This window comes from Coenobita brevimanus, chromosome 71, assembly GCF_032717465.1.
Source record: "Coenobita brevimanus isolate Jiangsu-jjx chromosome 71, ASM3271746v2, whole genome shotgun sequence".
In the NCBI taxonomy this organism is placed as follows: domain Eukaryota; kingdom Metazoa; phylum Arthropoda; class Malacostraca; order Decapoda; family Coenobitidae; genus Coenobita; species Coenobita brevimanus.
The window spans coordinates 52,492,413-52,508,325 of record NC_137024.1 but is presented as its reverse complement, the minus strand read 5'-3'; the positions used below and the strand labels follow the sequence as shown (position 1 = coordinate 52,508,325).

Below are 15,913 nucleotides of genomic sequence, written 5' to 3'. Positions count from 1 at the left end.
TATCACTGTATCAGGCGGTGGTAGCAGTGAGACTGAGAGCGATTGTTAGTAGTCAAGCGTGAGGCGGGAAAACGCCAGAGACATCTCGCGGTACATAGCAACACTTCAAAACTCACGCTTTACGTATTTTTTCTTTATTTTCTTATATTTTAAAATTTCCACTCACGGACCGACTGTCGTAACCTTGAATTGACGTAAGTCGATACTGACGTAACCCGGGACCTTACTGTACAGTAAACGTTTCTTATTAAATCTGTTCCCCTGTCATTTTTAGCTGTTCTGTGTGACAACTCTTGTTTTTTTCCTTAACATAATAATTTTAACCTAACCTAACCTCCAGTTGGGAAATTGGGAAACATTATCCACCTTTGAGCATGTTGAGTTTCTTCCACTGTGCTGGAAGCGATCGTAGGGGAAAGTGACAATAATATTGTAACGGGGAGGAAATTTTTCAACAAGAAAAAGTAATTTGCCAAACTGAAAATTGTCAGAAAATTACAGAAACAAGCTGGAGGATTATGAATTAAATTGGTAAGGTCTTTCTGCTGCTTCAAGCGTACAATGAAAGACACAATTATCTTCCCAAATCTGACGAATATAGCGTGGAAAAATCGAACCATTTGAAACACACACTAGTAGAAACAGGATTTTCATTGTATTTCACCTGGCGTAAATTTTCTTCAGACTGAACTGGGAAGATAGTTGTGTGTTTCATTGTACATTTACCAGTAAATAAATCAATCTAACAGTACTTGTGTTTTGTTTTTGCCAGCTTAATCGTGATTTCAGACTATTCAGGCACTTCATCACATCATATAGTCTGGATAATCGGGGTATCTCTGCATTTCCTTTCATATCGGGTATCAATTTTCATATCATCGAGACAGATATTTTCGTACTGTGGAATTTGTCCATGTTAATCGTTTTCGTACCATCGAAAATTCGTACTTCAGGTTTTCGTATTTTGAGGCTGGACTGTATTCAGTATGCACTATTAGTGAATAATAATCATCTGAGCCTCACCAATATGTAGTGGTACAGTATCTGTTTCATTGAAATTATTTTGGTACAGTAAAACCTTACTAGAACAGACTAATTGGAGCCCAAACCATTACAAAACAAGTTAAACTCTGATAAGAATGACATAAGGACGTCCACTTGCTAAGATATTTTCATCCATCCATCCATCATCCAATCCTACGTTGCCCCATGAGGAGCGTAGAAGCCCAGGGCTAGGCAGTTGGTCCTCATATTTAAGATGATAGTGACCAGCCTCACTCATCCCTGAGTGGCATTACATGAGCAATAAACCCCAATCACCCCTTGGATACAAACCTTCACTGGTTCAGTCAGACTGGAGCACAATAATTACCCACTAAACCACCAGGCGCCAAAATTTGGTTATATGGTTACCACCCAGTGTAGTAAATGGTTTCCTGGTGTACAGGAAACCATTTGGCTTGTCACTAAGTGTAGAGTCACCCACAGGCAGATAAAATAAAAATAATAATAATTTGGTTTTATGCCAGGTATCCCCGAAGGGCTAAGGCGTTGACTCTGGGTAGAGGACTTTTGGACTGGAGCATGTAGCATTTTATGACCGGATGCCCTTCCTGATGTCTACCAGTGACCCTTGTGTGGATTCGATCCTCTGACCCTTCGGTCAGAGCGGAGCGCTGAAGGAAGAGAAAAGAATGAAGGAAAAAAAGACAGAAGAAGATGGAAGGAAACAAGGATGGAGGAGAGGACAGGGCAGACACCCGAGAGCAGCACTGCAATGAGTGAGTGGATGGTGGGCTCCCCCACCTACCTACTAAGATATTTTCATACATGAAAATCATTATGGCCACCATCCTGCTTCACCCCACCAGTTCCTTCTAACTCAGGGCAGTATTCCATTTGCCTCTTAAATTTTCTCAAAAGCCAACATAAATAATTTATTTCATAACGCAGTATAATTTTAGAAAGGCTTAGACACAATAAAACTCATAAGTAAGATATATATATATATATATATGTATGTATATATATATATATATATGTATGTATATATGTATATATATATGTATGTATATATATATATATATATGTATGTATATATGTATTTGTAATGCTAGGTGAAAAAGGCCCGACTCCTCGGTCCTAAAACACCTAACGTGTAGCGGGGTCCTGTTTTGTGACTGGAGCTTAGTGCAATGAAAGAGAGGCAGGACACAAAAACTCTAGGCAATGACTTTTTACACGTATATTCCCACAGCAGACACAAGACAAAATACAGATATTACAACACGAATAGTGTCACAGAAATAAAACCTTACATAGGATATTAGTATCTCGCAGGATACTGACTTAACCACTACGGTGGTCAATACAGAAAGTCTAGTGAACAAGGTGTACAGGGAACATGGGCATGTGAGAGCGGGAGGGGGAGTTCACACGGGGGGGGGGGGGACTCGTGATGAGCCGGAACAGAGTTATAGTAATATTGGGAAAGGATACGTCTTTCTAATTTGCTCTTAGTATCACTTGATAGAAAAAGGGTTTTGACATTTGATCTATCACTCGTTTATATTACGTTAGTTATGGGGAGGAGATGTTGTAGGGAGAGAGGGAATAGCGGGACACTGGATATTCACTGTATTTACGGTAATACAATGGGACGGATATTATTCTCACTTTCTATGGTTTTCTGACAGCAAGGGACATACGTATACTTTCACTACAGAGACTTCCTCAGTGGAAGAGTTCTTACTGGTTTTTTACGAGGGTGTCACTTATGAGTCAGAGTTCTCGGGATTCACTCACTGTTCTCATCCTTACTCACTCGCCCGTGATTTCACTCGCCCTGCTGCTGGACATGCATTTAGTCACTATATCACTGTAACCTGTTTTCTAGGGCAACGTCACACTTAATATAACTTCCGTCACTAGTCTTGGGGCAATACCACACTTGACATATATTCACTCGTGTCGATTGGGGGGGGGGGAGACACGCCGGCGTCTATTTAGCCGGGCTAGGGGCACCGCCAGGGGAAGGCGTGCCCAGAGGGCACGGGATGGCTCGCAGGGGCATCTTCTCTCATTCAGGGCTGCACGTGGCGCACAGGCCCATAGTCTCCGGGCTGGGATTAGGGATGTGGCCCTCAGGGCTGGGACCAAACAGGTCTAGTAGTCTCTGGCTCCTGTCTCAGCCAGAGGTGGAGGTCCGTCGCCGTCTCTTGGGCGTGGAGAGGTTGCGCCCGGGAGTCCTGGGGAGGGCCCGAGGAGGCTGAGGGCTGCGGTCCCCAAAATCAAGGGGCGCCGTCAGGTGGGGGCTGCGGCACCGTCTCATACTGGGGCCCGACAGGTGAGTCTTCTCTAGGGTCAGGCGTAAGGACCGGAGGCCAGGGGAGGCCGTTAGACCTCGCGGGGTCCCTCTGGTGCTGGGGAGCCGGGCGTCTGTCTCAAGCAGGGGCGATGTCGGCACCTTTGCCTGGCCGTGGGGCCCGGCAATAGGCTGTGGCTGTGAGGGGGAGTCAGCACACCTCTGGTCGTCGCTCCAGAGGCCGTGGGCTCGTCTTCTGCAGGAGGGGAGAGCAGCAATCGGCCATCTCAGGGGCAGCGCCTATGGAGCGGCAATAGGCCATCTCCTTCGGCAGGAGGGGTGAGCGGCAATCGGCTGTCTCGGGGGCAGAACCTCTAGAGCGCCAATCGGCTGTCTCCTTCAGCAGGAGGAGTGAGCGGCAATAGGCCATCTCGGGGGCAGCGCTTCCAGAGCAGCAATCAGCCGTCTCCTTCGGCAGGAGGAAGGAGCGGCAATCGGCCTTCTCGGGCAGTACCTCCAGAGTGGCAATCGGCCGTCTCAGGGGCAGTACCTCCGGAGCGGCAATCGGCATTCTCGGAGGCAGCACCTCCAGAGCGGCAATCGGCCGTCTCGGGGGCAGCACCTCCAGAGCAGCAATCGGCCGTCTCCTTTGGCAGGAGGGTTGAGCGGCAATAGGCCGTCTCAGGGGCGGCGCTTCCAGAGTGACAATCGGCCATCTCCTTTGGCAGGAGGGTTGAGCAGCAATAGGCCGTCTCAGGGGCGGCGCTTCCAGAGCAGCAATCAGCCGTCTCCTTCGGCAAGAGGATGGAGTGGCAATTGGCTGTCTCCTGGGGCAGAAGAGATGAGCGGCAATAAGCCCTCTCAGCAGAAACACCTTCAGTGTGACGCTTGGCTGACTGACGAAGGCGGGAGCGGCAATCGGCCGTCTCCAGAGGGGCGCTGACGGAAACTGAAATATCAGTTCCACCCCAGTCTGATTCGGCAGTCCTGCTTTCCGAAAGTAGTGACCTCTGTCTGCTATGGTGGCGGTGCGACGGCTGAGTGTGATAAGGGTGCACGGCCCGGGCTGGCTTATGCCATTGTCGTATTGAATCCCCTAGTGTGGGTGTGGCTACTCCGTGGGGTCCGGGTAGGGGTGTCGGTGTGTTTCTGGGGGCACTACTTTGTTTCTTTCTCTGTGTTTCTGGGGGCACTACGTTGTTCTTCCTGTTTCTCTTTCACTGTTGTTCATATCTCACATTGTCTCCAGGGGCACTGATTTGCAAGCCACGCATTTCAATATTTTTATATATATATATATATATATATTCTTATGTAACCATTTGGACTCACTTGGCTAACCCTACTCTCCCTCATACATCTTGCTGAGTGTATCGTCATTCAGCACCTGGTGAAGGATCCTTCAGAGCAAATCCTTCAAAATCATTACTTATTATCTTCAGGGTCATTGTCGGGGAACAGTGAATCTTCCTTCTGATTGTCTTCACTGGCAGGAGCTGAATCATGGACAGAAACTGGAGATGTAGCTTGTACCTTGCGTGTCGTGTAGTGTGCGTAATTTTAAGCTTTTTTTCAAATACTGTACTGTACACTTTATACACCAAACCCTCGTTTTTCGACTGATCGTTATTCGACAATTCATTTTTTCGACACTTATAAATCTATACCCTTTTTTGTTGTTCGGCATGCTTATCCCCTCCACTTCAACAATTCAAACCGCATGCTGCCAGACAGACTGGCTGAGCCGTGTGTCTCCTGCACTCTGCCCTGCTGTTCGGTCACTTCTTCATCCGTATGCATTTCTTTTTGACCTCATGGATTACTACAGCACCACCATGGCTCCACCCAAGACCCATACTGTTACCCATGTCACATGCAGTTATGTGCTCACCAACCTGAGTGAGTGTTTCGCCATCACATGATCAGGTGACGATCAAGGTTGCCAACTCTGAACTCGGCCGTATTACTGCACTCCTCAGTTTTCATTACCAAATTTAACTTTCCATTACCAAAGTCTTAAAGCAAGCATTTATTCTTCGCTGATTAAATACTGTATACAAATAGCAATAATCACTCTCCTTATAATTAACAGCCTGTTGATTGTTTTTGCACTATGTAGGCTAGCAGATTAATCAAAAAGAGCAGACAATCCACCGTCTTCATCCTCTGTATATTCATACGTGTGAAAAATCTGTTTGGTAACGGATCATGCTGATTCATTGCCAAACGAATTTTTCAATACCAAATTAGCCCACATTTGGTAATGAAAAATATCAAATGGCAACCCTGGTGACGATTGTCTCAATGATTGACGAATGTTCTTAATGCACGATACTGTATTTGTGCCAGTTTTACGGAATGTACATCTTAGTTTGCACAAGAGTAGGTAGGTTATAATTATTTGGGGGTCCTCGGGGCAAAGCTCCCCAGTTAGGTTTCAGTGCCTCCTTTTTTTTTTTTTTTTTTTTTTTTTTTTTTTTTTTTTTTTTTTAATGCGAGGAAGAAGGAACCAAAGACTGAGCCCGCAGAATTTTCTTTCCAAGAAGAAACAAAAATAATACAAAAGAGAGCCAAATTCAAGATCCATTCATTCATTTTGAGATGCCTGGACACACTGCATTTGAAAGACTGGAGATCATAGGAATTAGGAAATACAGACAGAGGGAGACAGTTCCAGGGTTGACCTGTTGCTTAAATGAAGGACTGGGAGTAACAGTTAACTCTTGCATTAGAGAGTTGGACAGAAAAGGGATGAGAGATTGTTGCTAGACAGGTGCTACGTGCCCGTTGTAGAGGTGGAGGGATGCAAGCAGACAGTTCAGAGGAGCAGTGACCATTGATGTAGCAGTAGAAAAGAGATAAAGATGCAACAGTGTGGCGAAGAGACAGAGGTTGAAGGGAACCAGTAAGAGGAGGAGAGTTGATGAGACAAATAACCTTTGACACCACCCTGTTGAGAAGAGCTGTATGTGGGGAGCCTTCCCACACATGAGAGTTGTACTCCACACAGGGGCAAATAAAACCTGTGTATAAAGTTAACAACTGTGCAGGGGTAAAGAAGGCATGGAGTCGGCTTAGCACACCTAATTTCTTGGAAGCTGATTTTACAAGAGATGCAATATGATCTTTCCAAGATAAGTCCCATGTGAATGAAACCCCAAGCATGTTCAAGGATGATGCAGGATTGAGCTGGATATTATTAAACATTAGTGGGTACTCCTGTGGAAGATTTTGTCAGGTTGATAAGTGTAAAAACTGAGTCTTTGATGCATTAAAAACAACAAGATTATTTTTACCTCAGTCAGAGATACGAGCCAAGTCAGACATTAGGTGTGCCAGAGCCTCATCCCTTGTTTGTTGAAGTACCTGCTGAGATGGACGTTGCAAGAACTGAATGGAAGGGTGAAGGGTGGAATCATCAGCACATGAGTGGATAGGGTTAGATGTACATCTTAGAAGATCGTTGATGAATTAAATGAAGAGAGTTGGTGATTGGACAGAGCCCTGTGGAACACCACTGTTGATAGATCTAGAACGTTGGCTGTCTACAACAGCAACTATAGAACGACCAGAAAGGAAGCTAAAGATGAAGGCCCAGATAGAAGGATAGAAACCGTAAGAGGGCAGTTTGGAAATTAAAGATTTATGCAAGACTCAGTCGAAAGCCTTTGAGATGTCAAGTGCAATGGCAAAGCTTTTGCCAAAGTCCCAAAAGGAGGAGGACCAGGAGTCTGAAAGGTAGGTGAGAAGATCGCCAGTGGAGTGACCCTGACAGAACCCATACTGACGATCAGAAGGAAGGTTGTGAGAGGAAAGATGCTTTAAAATTTTTCTGTTAAGATTAGACTTGAAAACTTTTGAGACACAGGATGTTAAAGCAATTGGACGATAGTTAGAGGGTTGGGAATGGTCACCCTTCTTTGAGACTGGCTGAAAGAGAGCAAATTTCCAGCAAGAAGGAAAGGTACAAGTTGATGGACAAAGACGAAAGAGTTTACCCAGGCAGGGTGTAAGCACAGAAGCACAGTTCTTGAGGACAACAAGAGAGACTTCATCAGGCCCATATGCCTTGTTAGTATTGAGGCCAGTGATGGCAGAAAATACATCAGCTGAAGAAATTTTAATGTCAGCCATGAGGAGGTCAGAGGGGGAAAGTGGTGGAGGAACAGCACCGGAATCGTCTAAGGTGGAATTGGAGGAGAAAATCTGAGCAAAGATATCTGCTTTATTAGTAGAAGAAATAGCTACAGAGCCATCAGAATAGAAAAGAGGAGGGAAGGATGATGTAAAGTTGTTAGAAAGGTTTTTGGCAAGTTGCCAGAAGGAGCGGAAAGAATTCGAGTTGGAGAGTTGAGAGCATTTGGTACGGATTAAATTATTTTTAGCATAGTGAAGAACAGACTTAGCACGATTCCGGGCAGAAACATAAAAAAGATGTGATTCAGGGGTGGGTTGGTTCCGGTACCTTTTATAAGCCCTCTTCTTGTTGCAGACGGCATTAGAACAGTCATGATTAAACCAAGGTTTTCTTGCATTAGTCAAAGGATATGGGAAAGGAATGTATGCTTCCACGCCTGAGAGAATAACCTTCGTAATGTGCAAGGCACACTCAGAGGGCTCCCAGCCATAGAAGCAATAATCATTCCAGGGAAAATAAAAGAAGTACTGCCTGAGGGCCTCCCAATCAGCAGCTTCAAAGTGTCATAGACGACGTTTTTTTGGAGGGTCCACACGCCGTACCGGAGTGATAGGACAGGTTAAGGTAACAAGGTTATGATTGGGGGAGCCCAACAGAGAGAGATGATGAACATTGTAAGCAGAAGGATTAGTTGTAAGGAAGAGGTCAAGTTTGTTGGGGCTTTCTCCAGGGTGGTCAGGGATACCGGTAGGATGCTGTACAAGCTGCTCTAGGTCATTAACTCATTGACTGCAGCTTTATCATATATGATACTTGAGTCCAAATGGCTCTGACTTTTGTGTGTGTGTGTGTGTGTGTGTGTGTGTGTGTGTGTCCGACTCTGGGCAAAGGCTCAGGGCCTATTTCTTGGGGGCAGTTGCCTATCCCAAGGCCCAGTAGTCCTCCTACACCTCCACATGTCACCACTTCGGCGCTAACACCCACCGTCCATATTGAATACATGCTAGGGCTGTCTCATACAGGACTGGTGTATTGGTATTAGCGGGGGTACTTTTACGACATGTCGGCGGGTCATCTGGTAGATCAGGAAAGTCTGCTTTTAGGAAATTCAAATCCTTAAACTGTTCCCTGCCCCAGCCGAGATTCGATCCTGGGTCCATTAGGACTGCAAGCCGCCTCTCTACCGATTCAGCCACCTCCTCCCCCATATAATAATATCATATATTATTTCCTGCTTTCAAAAATTCCTCCGTCAGAAGTGGCACGAAATAAATCCGCTAGCAGCTCATGGCACCCTACAGAATATTGCCACACATTGATTATGCATTTTTACGAGGAGCAGAGCTCAACTCAGTTACCTACGTGATGACGAAGGTAATGGTATGAAATCTCCATGCAGTAGCCCAAGCAAATATTGGATGAAATCTCTGGATGAGTGTAGTGATGATAGTGTTATGTTGTTAGATGATGACAGTGATGGTTCAGATGCTGATTTACACCTTATCTGATAGCAAGATTAACTTTGACAGTACAGTGCAACCATAACACATCGTTTGCCAGGCACCACCGCACAGGGAATATTTATTACTTGACAGACCTGTTTCAGAGGTTATTTCTTTGTGTGTTATATACCATTGAACTCGGGACTTTTTTTCTCTATCTTTTGACAATACTGTATATATATTTTTTTTTCTGATATTTTTTCTAAATATTTGGAAACTGCCACACACTGGATGTACATGTAAACAAACACTGACGCAGTGAGTGGGTTAGGGATAGAAAAGATGTAGGCTTGTTCACCAGGTGGATCAGTGAAAGGAGAAGAGAGCCAAAGGTGGTGGTGAGCATTGAAATCTCCCAGAATGGAGATTTCAGAGAAAGGAGAAATGGATAGAATGTGTTCCATCGTAGAAGTAAGATAGTCAAAGAATTTTTTTCAGTCAGTAGAATTAGGAGAGAAGTAAACAGTGCAGATATATATAGTCAGAGAATGACAGGAGAGCCGAAGCCAGAGAGTAGAGAGTTCAGAAGAATCAAGTTCAGGAACACGAGAGCAAGATAGGTCGTTGCATACTTATACACAACAGCCACCTTTGGCTTTGAAATGAGTATAGTGAAAGTAGGAGGATACAGAAGAGGGTTTGCTGTCAGTTGCTTCAGACAGCTGAGTCTTAGTAAGGAAGAGAAGGTGACGTTTAGAGGAGGAGAGATGGTGTTCGACAGAGACAGAGTAAGAGGAAAGGCCGCGAGTGTTGCAGAAATGAAGGAGTGAGTCAGGCAGTGGATCCAGGTAGCTCAAAGAGTTGTCACCGGAAGAGGGGCGGATGGTGGGGTCATTTATGGTCCCCCTTCCCCCGGGACTCCAAGGCTTCCATTGCTGTTCATGGTTTTATTTGAATGCATATGAGTTTTGCATATGAGTTTGCTTGGTGTGGTGACGTCATGTCCAGTTGGCAGGGTTGGCAATAAACGCACTGTCAGAGGCATTCAGGCAGCTTTCTTTAATATCACTAAGTAGGTATATTTTGTTTGTTTTCCAATATTTTTTTACTGTAAAACAAACGTCAGTCATCTGAGATGTATGTAGTACCAAAATAATTTTCCATGAGAACATAGGGCTATAAGAAAATAGCTCAAATCCCTGTGTCACTTTCATTCATATTTACCGGTATTTTTCCATCTTTATTGAATATTTTTTGAATGTCAAAGATGGTCAGGAACCTAATCCCCCTATTTCTGAACAGTCTTATGGGAATTTCGGTTCATTATTCGACCAGTTCATTATTCAACCACTTTTTATAGAATGCATCCCTGTTGAATAGTGGGGGATAGGTGTACACCTTATTATGTATTTACAATCTTACAAACTGAAGATGTTCACTGTGTCTGTATATTTCACTTATCACTCGTCACCCTTGAGCAGTATATCAGGGACTTCTGGGGAAATGATGTGGGTCAGACTGAGACAGAGCGCGAGGAGACTAGTGACACTGCCACCAACTGACACACGAACACAGAAACCACGAACCATGTGATTAATGCTTGGTGTCCTCTAATTTATGTTAATATTAATGCAGACACTTTTTATAGTTTGTTAGCATTAAGAAAATACTTTATTGGTACAACTTAATTTTAAATACGTTAAAAATACTGTTCTGTACTTTTCACTTTATACACCTTGTTATTTACCGTCTCACAAACTAAGATGTTCCCTTTGTATATTTCACTTATCACTTGTCACCCACGAGCGGCATATCAGTGACTTCCAGGGAAATGATGTGGGTCAGACTAAGGCAGAGCGTGAGGGGATAGTAGTGACATCTCCAGCCTGCCACCAACCGACGCACGAACGCACAAACTGTACAGACAATGTGGCCGCCCTAGCCTGAGGTTAGGCATTCCAAACCGCTTCTGGCTTTTTCAGAGTTTTCTCTATATATAAGAAAGTATTCCGGTCGGCTCCTCGACTCCGAAAAAGTGAATTCCGGTCTAATGAAGTCCGTTGTAGTGAGGTCATACTGTATATTATTATGTATGGTGTAAGTATTACATCACAGCACTTTCTTTTATTAGTATTCACAGACTACAGTAAGACCTCACTATAACAGACTATTTGGGGTGGACCAAAGTCCTCAAAGTCAAGGATCACCTAGACATGAGAGGCACCCAGTTCCTTGCTGCAGCCTCCACAAACCCACAACATCCACTACAGTACATGGCAGCACATCCACCCACACCAAGGAACATCAAAATAACACCCAGCACACGATATAATACACAAATACTGTCATCTCTCCCCCCTCGCCCACCTCAGACCAGCTTCCAGAAGCACATCCACACTCAGATCACTCCCCGCTCCATTCAGTCACTTAAAGACAATACACTGCTGCATGCATGGCCTCCTGACATCCACCCTTCTGAATCCTATCTTCCCCGTGAGGACAGGGTCCACCTGGCCAGGCTGAGATGTGGTCACCATCCAGCCCTCTTAAGCTACCAGAAGAGGCTGGATGACTCCATCGCTGATGCCTGTCCAGGATGCAACACAGCACCCCATACTATTAAGCACATTATGGAAGACTGCATTCCACACAATCACCTACACCAACAACACAACATACACTCTTTGAGAGCTCTGTGGGAAAGCCCGGTCTCGGCCATGGCCTTCTTAAGGGACTCGGGGCTGTTCGGCCAGACTGCCTAGGGAACAACTACTACTACTGCTACTACTACTACAGACTATTTGGGGCCCAAAACGTTCCGAAAAATGCGAAATTCCGATAAAAGCGACATCTGGACTTCCCCCTGCTAATCTGGACTTTTTCTGATATATCAGACATTAGTCTTGATCGCAAGAACAGTTTTTAAACTGTTTTGACTACCTTTGTGGTGCTGTATTGTGTTATAACTTCACTACATTAATCAAATAGTATAATATATACTGTATAATAGTACTGCACTGTATACTGATAAACATGTCTTTTATTTACCTTATTGTGGTGAACATAGCCGAGGTGATCAGGCAGTCCGGACGGCTTCTGGCTTTATCAGACTTTTTCCGATATATAGGAATTTAGTCTGGTAGCTCCTCGAGTCCGATAAAAGCAAATTCCAGTCTATTGAAGTCCGTTATATCGAGGTTTTACTGTATGTAAAAAATTATTACAAAACTGTGATTAATTTTACTCCAGTAACTTCTCTTGTATTTAATATTATATTGGCTGCACTACTTTGTGCCAGTTACATATTATGGCCATAAACCACTGTTAGCAGATTTGCATAAGTTTCCCTCACAGTTGCCTGAGGGTGACTGAGGAGGCCAGGAGACCATGGGATCTTAAGAAAGGATCCAGCACCCTTAAGCCACCAAAGCTAGAACCATGCATCTTTGAAAAGTGGCAGGAGAGACTGTGTGGTTTATATGCCATATCTACGGTTCTTGGGTCATAGTTGTTTCTAACATGTTTCTGTCATTTAGGAATTTGTGTAGGAAATTGCTCTTTATAGCTGACGCAGAGTTGAGAAGGGTTACATATTCCTTCCTTTTTCCTTCTCATATAGTGTTTTTCTGTTTTTCCTCATTGATGTGAATTAGGCTAATTTTTATGGTCTTCAGTCCAAGATTCCCATTTCTCTTTTCTCTCTTAGACCTTTATATACAGTTGGCTTTAGATGAGGAAACCCATTCTTGGATATTTATCAGGTATTGACAGATGGGGTTGATGATCATTCTTCAACCCCACTACAAGTATTGAAGTTGTGATACTACAGTGCACAAGTGCATTGTATGTGATTTACAGTCGTAAGAGCTACTATGTTATGCATGGTGTGCAAACTGTCTGGTTTAGTAAGAACCTAGCTATTAGTTGTCAATCCCAGAGGTGCTCTTGAGGTTCAGAAACACCCGCCATTTGAGCCAGCAATGTGTGAGTAGGTAATCCTCTGATGCTGTACTTAGACTGTTACCCTACAAATTACAGGCAGTAATTTAACGTGTGACATCAGTGTCATCATTTACATAAGATAGTTGTTTTAAATTATGGTATTTCTTTTTTGTTTTGTTTTGCTCCTGCATGTTTACAAATGTTGTCCTTGGTTGCCTAATGGTGCCTCTCCATGCAACTCAGTCTCTAGCAGCTTCTATATTCAGTTCGTTTTCCTTGAGGTCACACTGTATGGCGTCTTCCTAGTTCATTTTTGATCTGCCTCTGACAGCAGTACTCTCATTGTTATACCTCACACCCTTTGCTCCAAGTTGTCATCCTCCATCCTCTCAAGTCTGTATTTAACGGCCTACAGACAAGTACCTCAGAAGTACTACAAGATGACCTTGTTGTACAGAAGGTATGGAGAATAATAGAATGGCCAAAATAATGTGTAGTAGAAAAGTGAACTAGGGAAGGAAAACTGCATCACAAAAATGGCATGTGAATGTTAATCCTGTTAGCCTGTGAATATACTTTGTATTTGATTCCAGCTCATACCAAACAGTTTTATTTAGAGAGTCCTTTGGGTGAAGAGGTTAGAGGAAGTCACCATTAATCCCATCAGCTTGAGGATATATGTATGTTTGTTTATTTATATATATATATATATATATATATATATATATATATATATATATATATATATATATATATATTTATATATATATATATATTTATATATATATATATATATAGTGGGAAATGCCAGACAATTTTAATCAGCTTAAGAGATTATTTTGGGTGAAGGGATTCAGGAATATTTTCAAGAAAAGTTGGATTCATATGGTAGACTGCAGTTGGTCAGGGTAAGAGTGCATTTTTTCCCCCATGGTTGTCTTAGATATGATTTAAGTAACATGGTGTAAATACCATTTTAGACTCCAACACCATGGACAGCACAATGGGGAGTGATTCACAACGGCGAGGGCGTATGGGGCAGCTTAGCGGATCCATGAAGCGTCAGCATGAGGTAGCATTAGCCCCAGTTAGTCCAGTGGAGTGTGAGGGCTCAGAGACTGAAGAAGGCAGCTTGACAGCAGCTGTGTCTAAGAGGCGGCGACGTGGTCCACGGGCGCGTGCCAGCAATGACCTTGAGGATGACGACCCAAATAAGAAATCTGGCAGTCTTGTTCCAGGATCAGGACGCAGAAGACGACGACATTCTTCCTCACGCACAGGTCAGTCAGTACATTACTGTCTAGTATCTCACCATACTGTTCCATATTTCATATTTACTCCATCATGATACAGTTTGGGGAAGTGTACATTTCTCTTACATATGACCACAGCTATTAGCTGTGGTGGGTATGCAATGCACGTAAAAAAAAAAATAATAATAAATCTATCTATAGCCAGACATCTCAATCCCGTACGGAGTGGCCACAAACAAATCGCCTCCATGTCGCCCTGTCTCCCACCATTTCACTGCCCTGCTCCCAACTCACACCCTCCTCTCTCATATACCTCTCCACTCCATCCCTTCATCTCATTATCAGCCTCCCCCTCCCTCTCCCCCCCTCCACCTCACTCACATACACTCCTTGTCAGTCTCTTACCCGCCATCCTCTCCACATGACTACACCACCTCAGTGGGTACCTTCTAACGCTTCCTATCACATCCACATCCACACCACAATGCTCCTTTATATCCTCATTTGTCAGCCTGTCTCTTCATGTGACTCCACAGTCTCCTCTTAAATCACTCATTTCCAATGCTCCTACTCTCGACTTGCATCCTTCCAACAACGTCCAAGCTTCACTTCCATACATTAGGGTTGGTATCACAATACTGTCATGTTGTAACTTTTTCACTTCCATGCTTACTTCCCTGTTTCTTATCACTGCTTTCAAGGAACCAGCAACCTTTCTTCATTGCTGTACTCTTTCAAGCATTTCACCCTCCAAACCTCCATCCTTACTCATCACACTCCCCAAGCACTTAAATGTACTCACATTTTCCATTTCCTCACCATCTGACCTCACTGTACATTCACAGACTTCACCTCTCTTAAAGACCATCACTTTACCCTTCCCTGCATTCACCTTTAGATTCCATGTCATACACACACTTCCAAACTCATCCACCAAGCCTTGCAGCTCCCGTTCGTCTTCATTCAACAACACAGTATTGTCTGCAAACAACAGTACAGGGAGATTCCAAACACTGCCCTCTCTCACCAGGGCCACTCCAACATCCACTGCCCTACCTTGTACCTGTTTTATTACCCCATCCATATACAGACTGAACAGCTATGGAGACATGACACATCCCTGTTTCAACCCAACCTTCAAAGAGAAAAATTCACTCAGTTCACCATCCACACGTACTGCAGCCTTAGCACCGTCATACATACTCTTCACAGCATTCAACAACTTCCCATCTACTCCATATATTCTTAATACTTTCCACAATCCTTGTCTACCCACCCTGTCATATGCTTTCTCCAAATCCATGAAAGCCGCATACAACTTCTTTCCCCTCTCTAGAAACTTTTCCACTAAAGATCTAAGAATGAATATCTGATCCACACAACCTCTTCCCTTCCTAAAGCCTCCCTGTTCTTCTCCAACTAATTCCTCTGTTATTTCCCTAACTCTGTCAATAAGTATCCAACCATACACTTTTCCTGTTACACCAAGAAGACAAATGCCCCTATGATTACCACACGCTTCTTTTTCCCCTTTTCCTTTGTAGAGGGGAATAATTATACCTGACTTCCAATCCTCCGGGACTCTACCTTCCTCTCAGGCCAATCTCAACATCTTCCACATCCATCTACTACTATCTCTCCCCAATGCTTCAGCATTTCACCGCACACTCCTTCAATTCCTGGGGCTTTCCCCATTTTAACATTCTTCATTGCTTCCACAACTTCTATCCTACTGATTTCTTCCTGTCTTCTCACCTCCCTCCTTCTCCCAGCCATTATCCAGCCACTTATACACACATTACTTCCATCCTCTATGTTAAACAATTCCTTAAAG

The 15,913-nt window shown here is 43.8% G+C and overlaps 1 protein-coding gene across 1 annotated transcript in view; it reads left to right on the top strand.

The window, feature by feature from the left end:
* The window catches only part of htk (AT-rich interaction domain hat-trick), a 125,825-nt gene that overhangs the window by 91,086 nt on the left and 18,826 nt on the right, over positions 1-15,913 (top strand). The window contains exon 18 of the mRNA XM_080277995.1: positions 13,807-14,106. Within this exon, the coding sequence (XP_080134121.1) occupies positions 13,807-14,106 (300 nt within the window). The remainder of the gene's footprint in view (positions 1-13,806; positions 14,107-15,913) is intronic.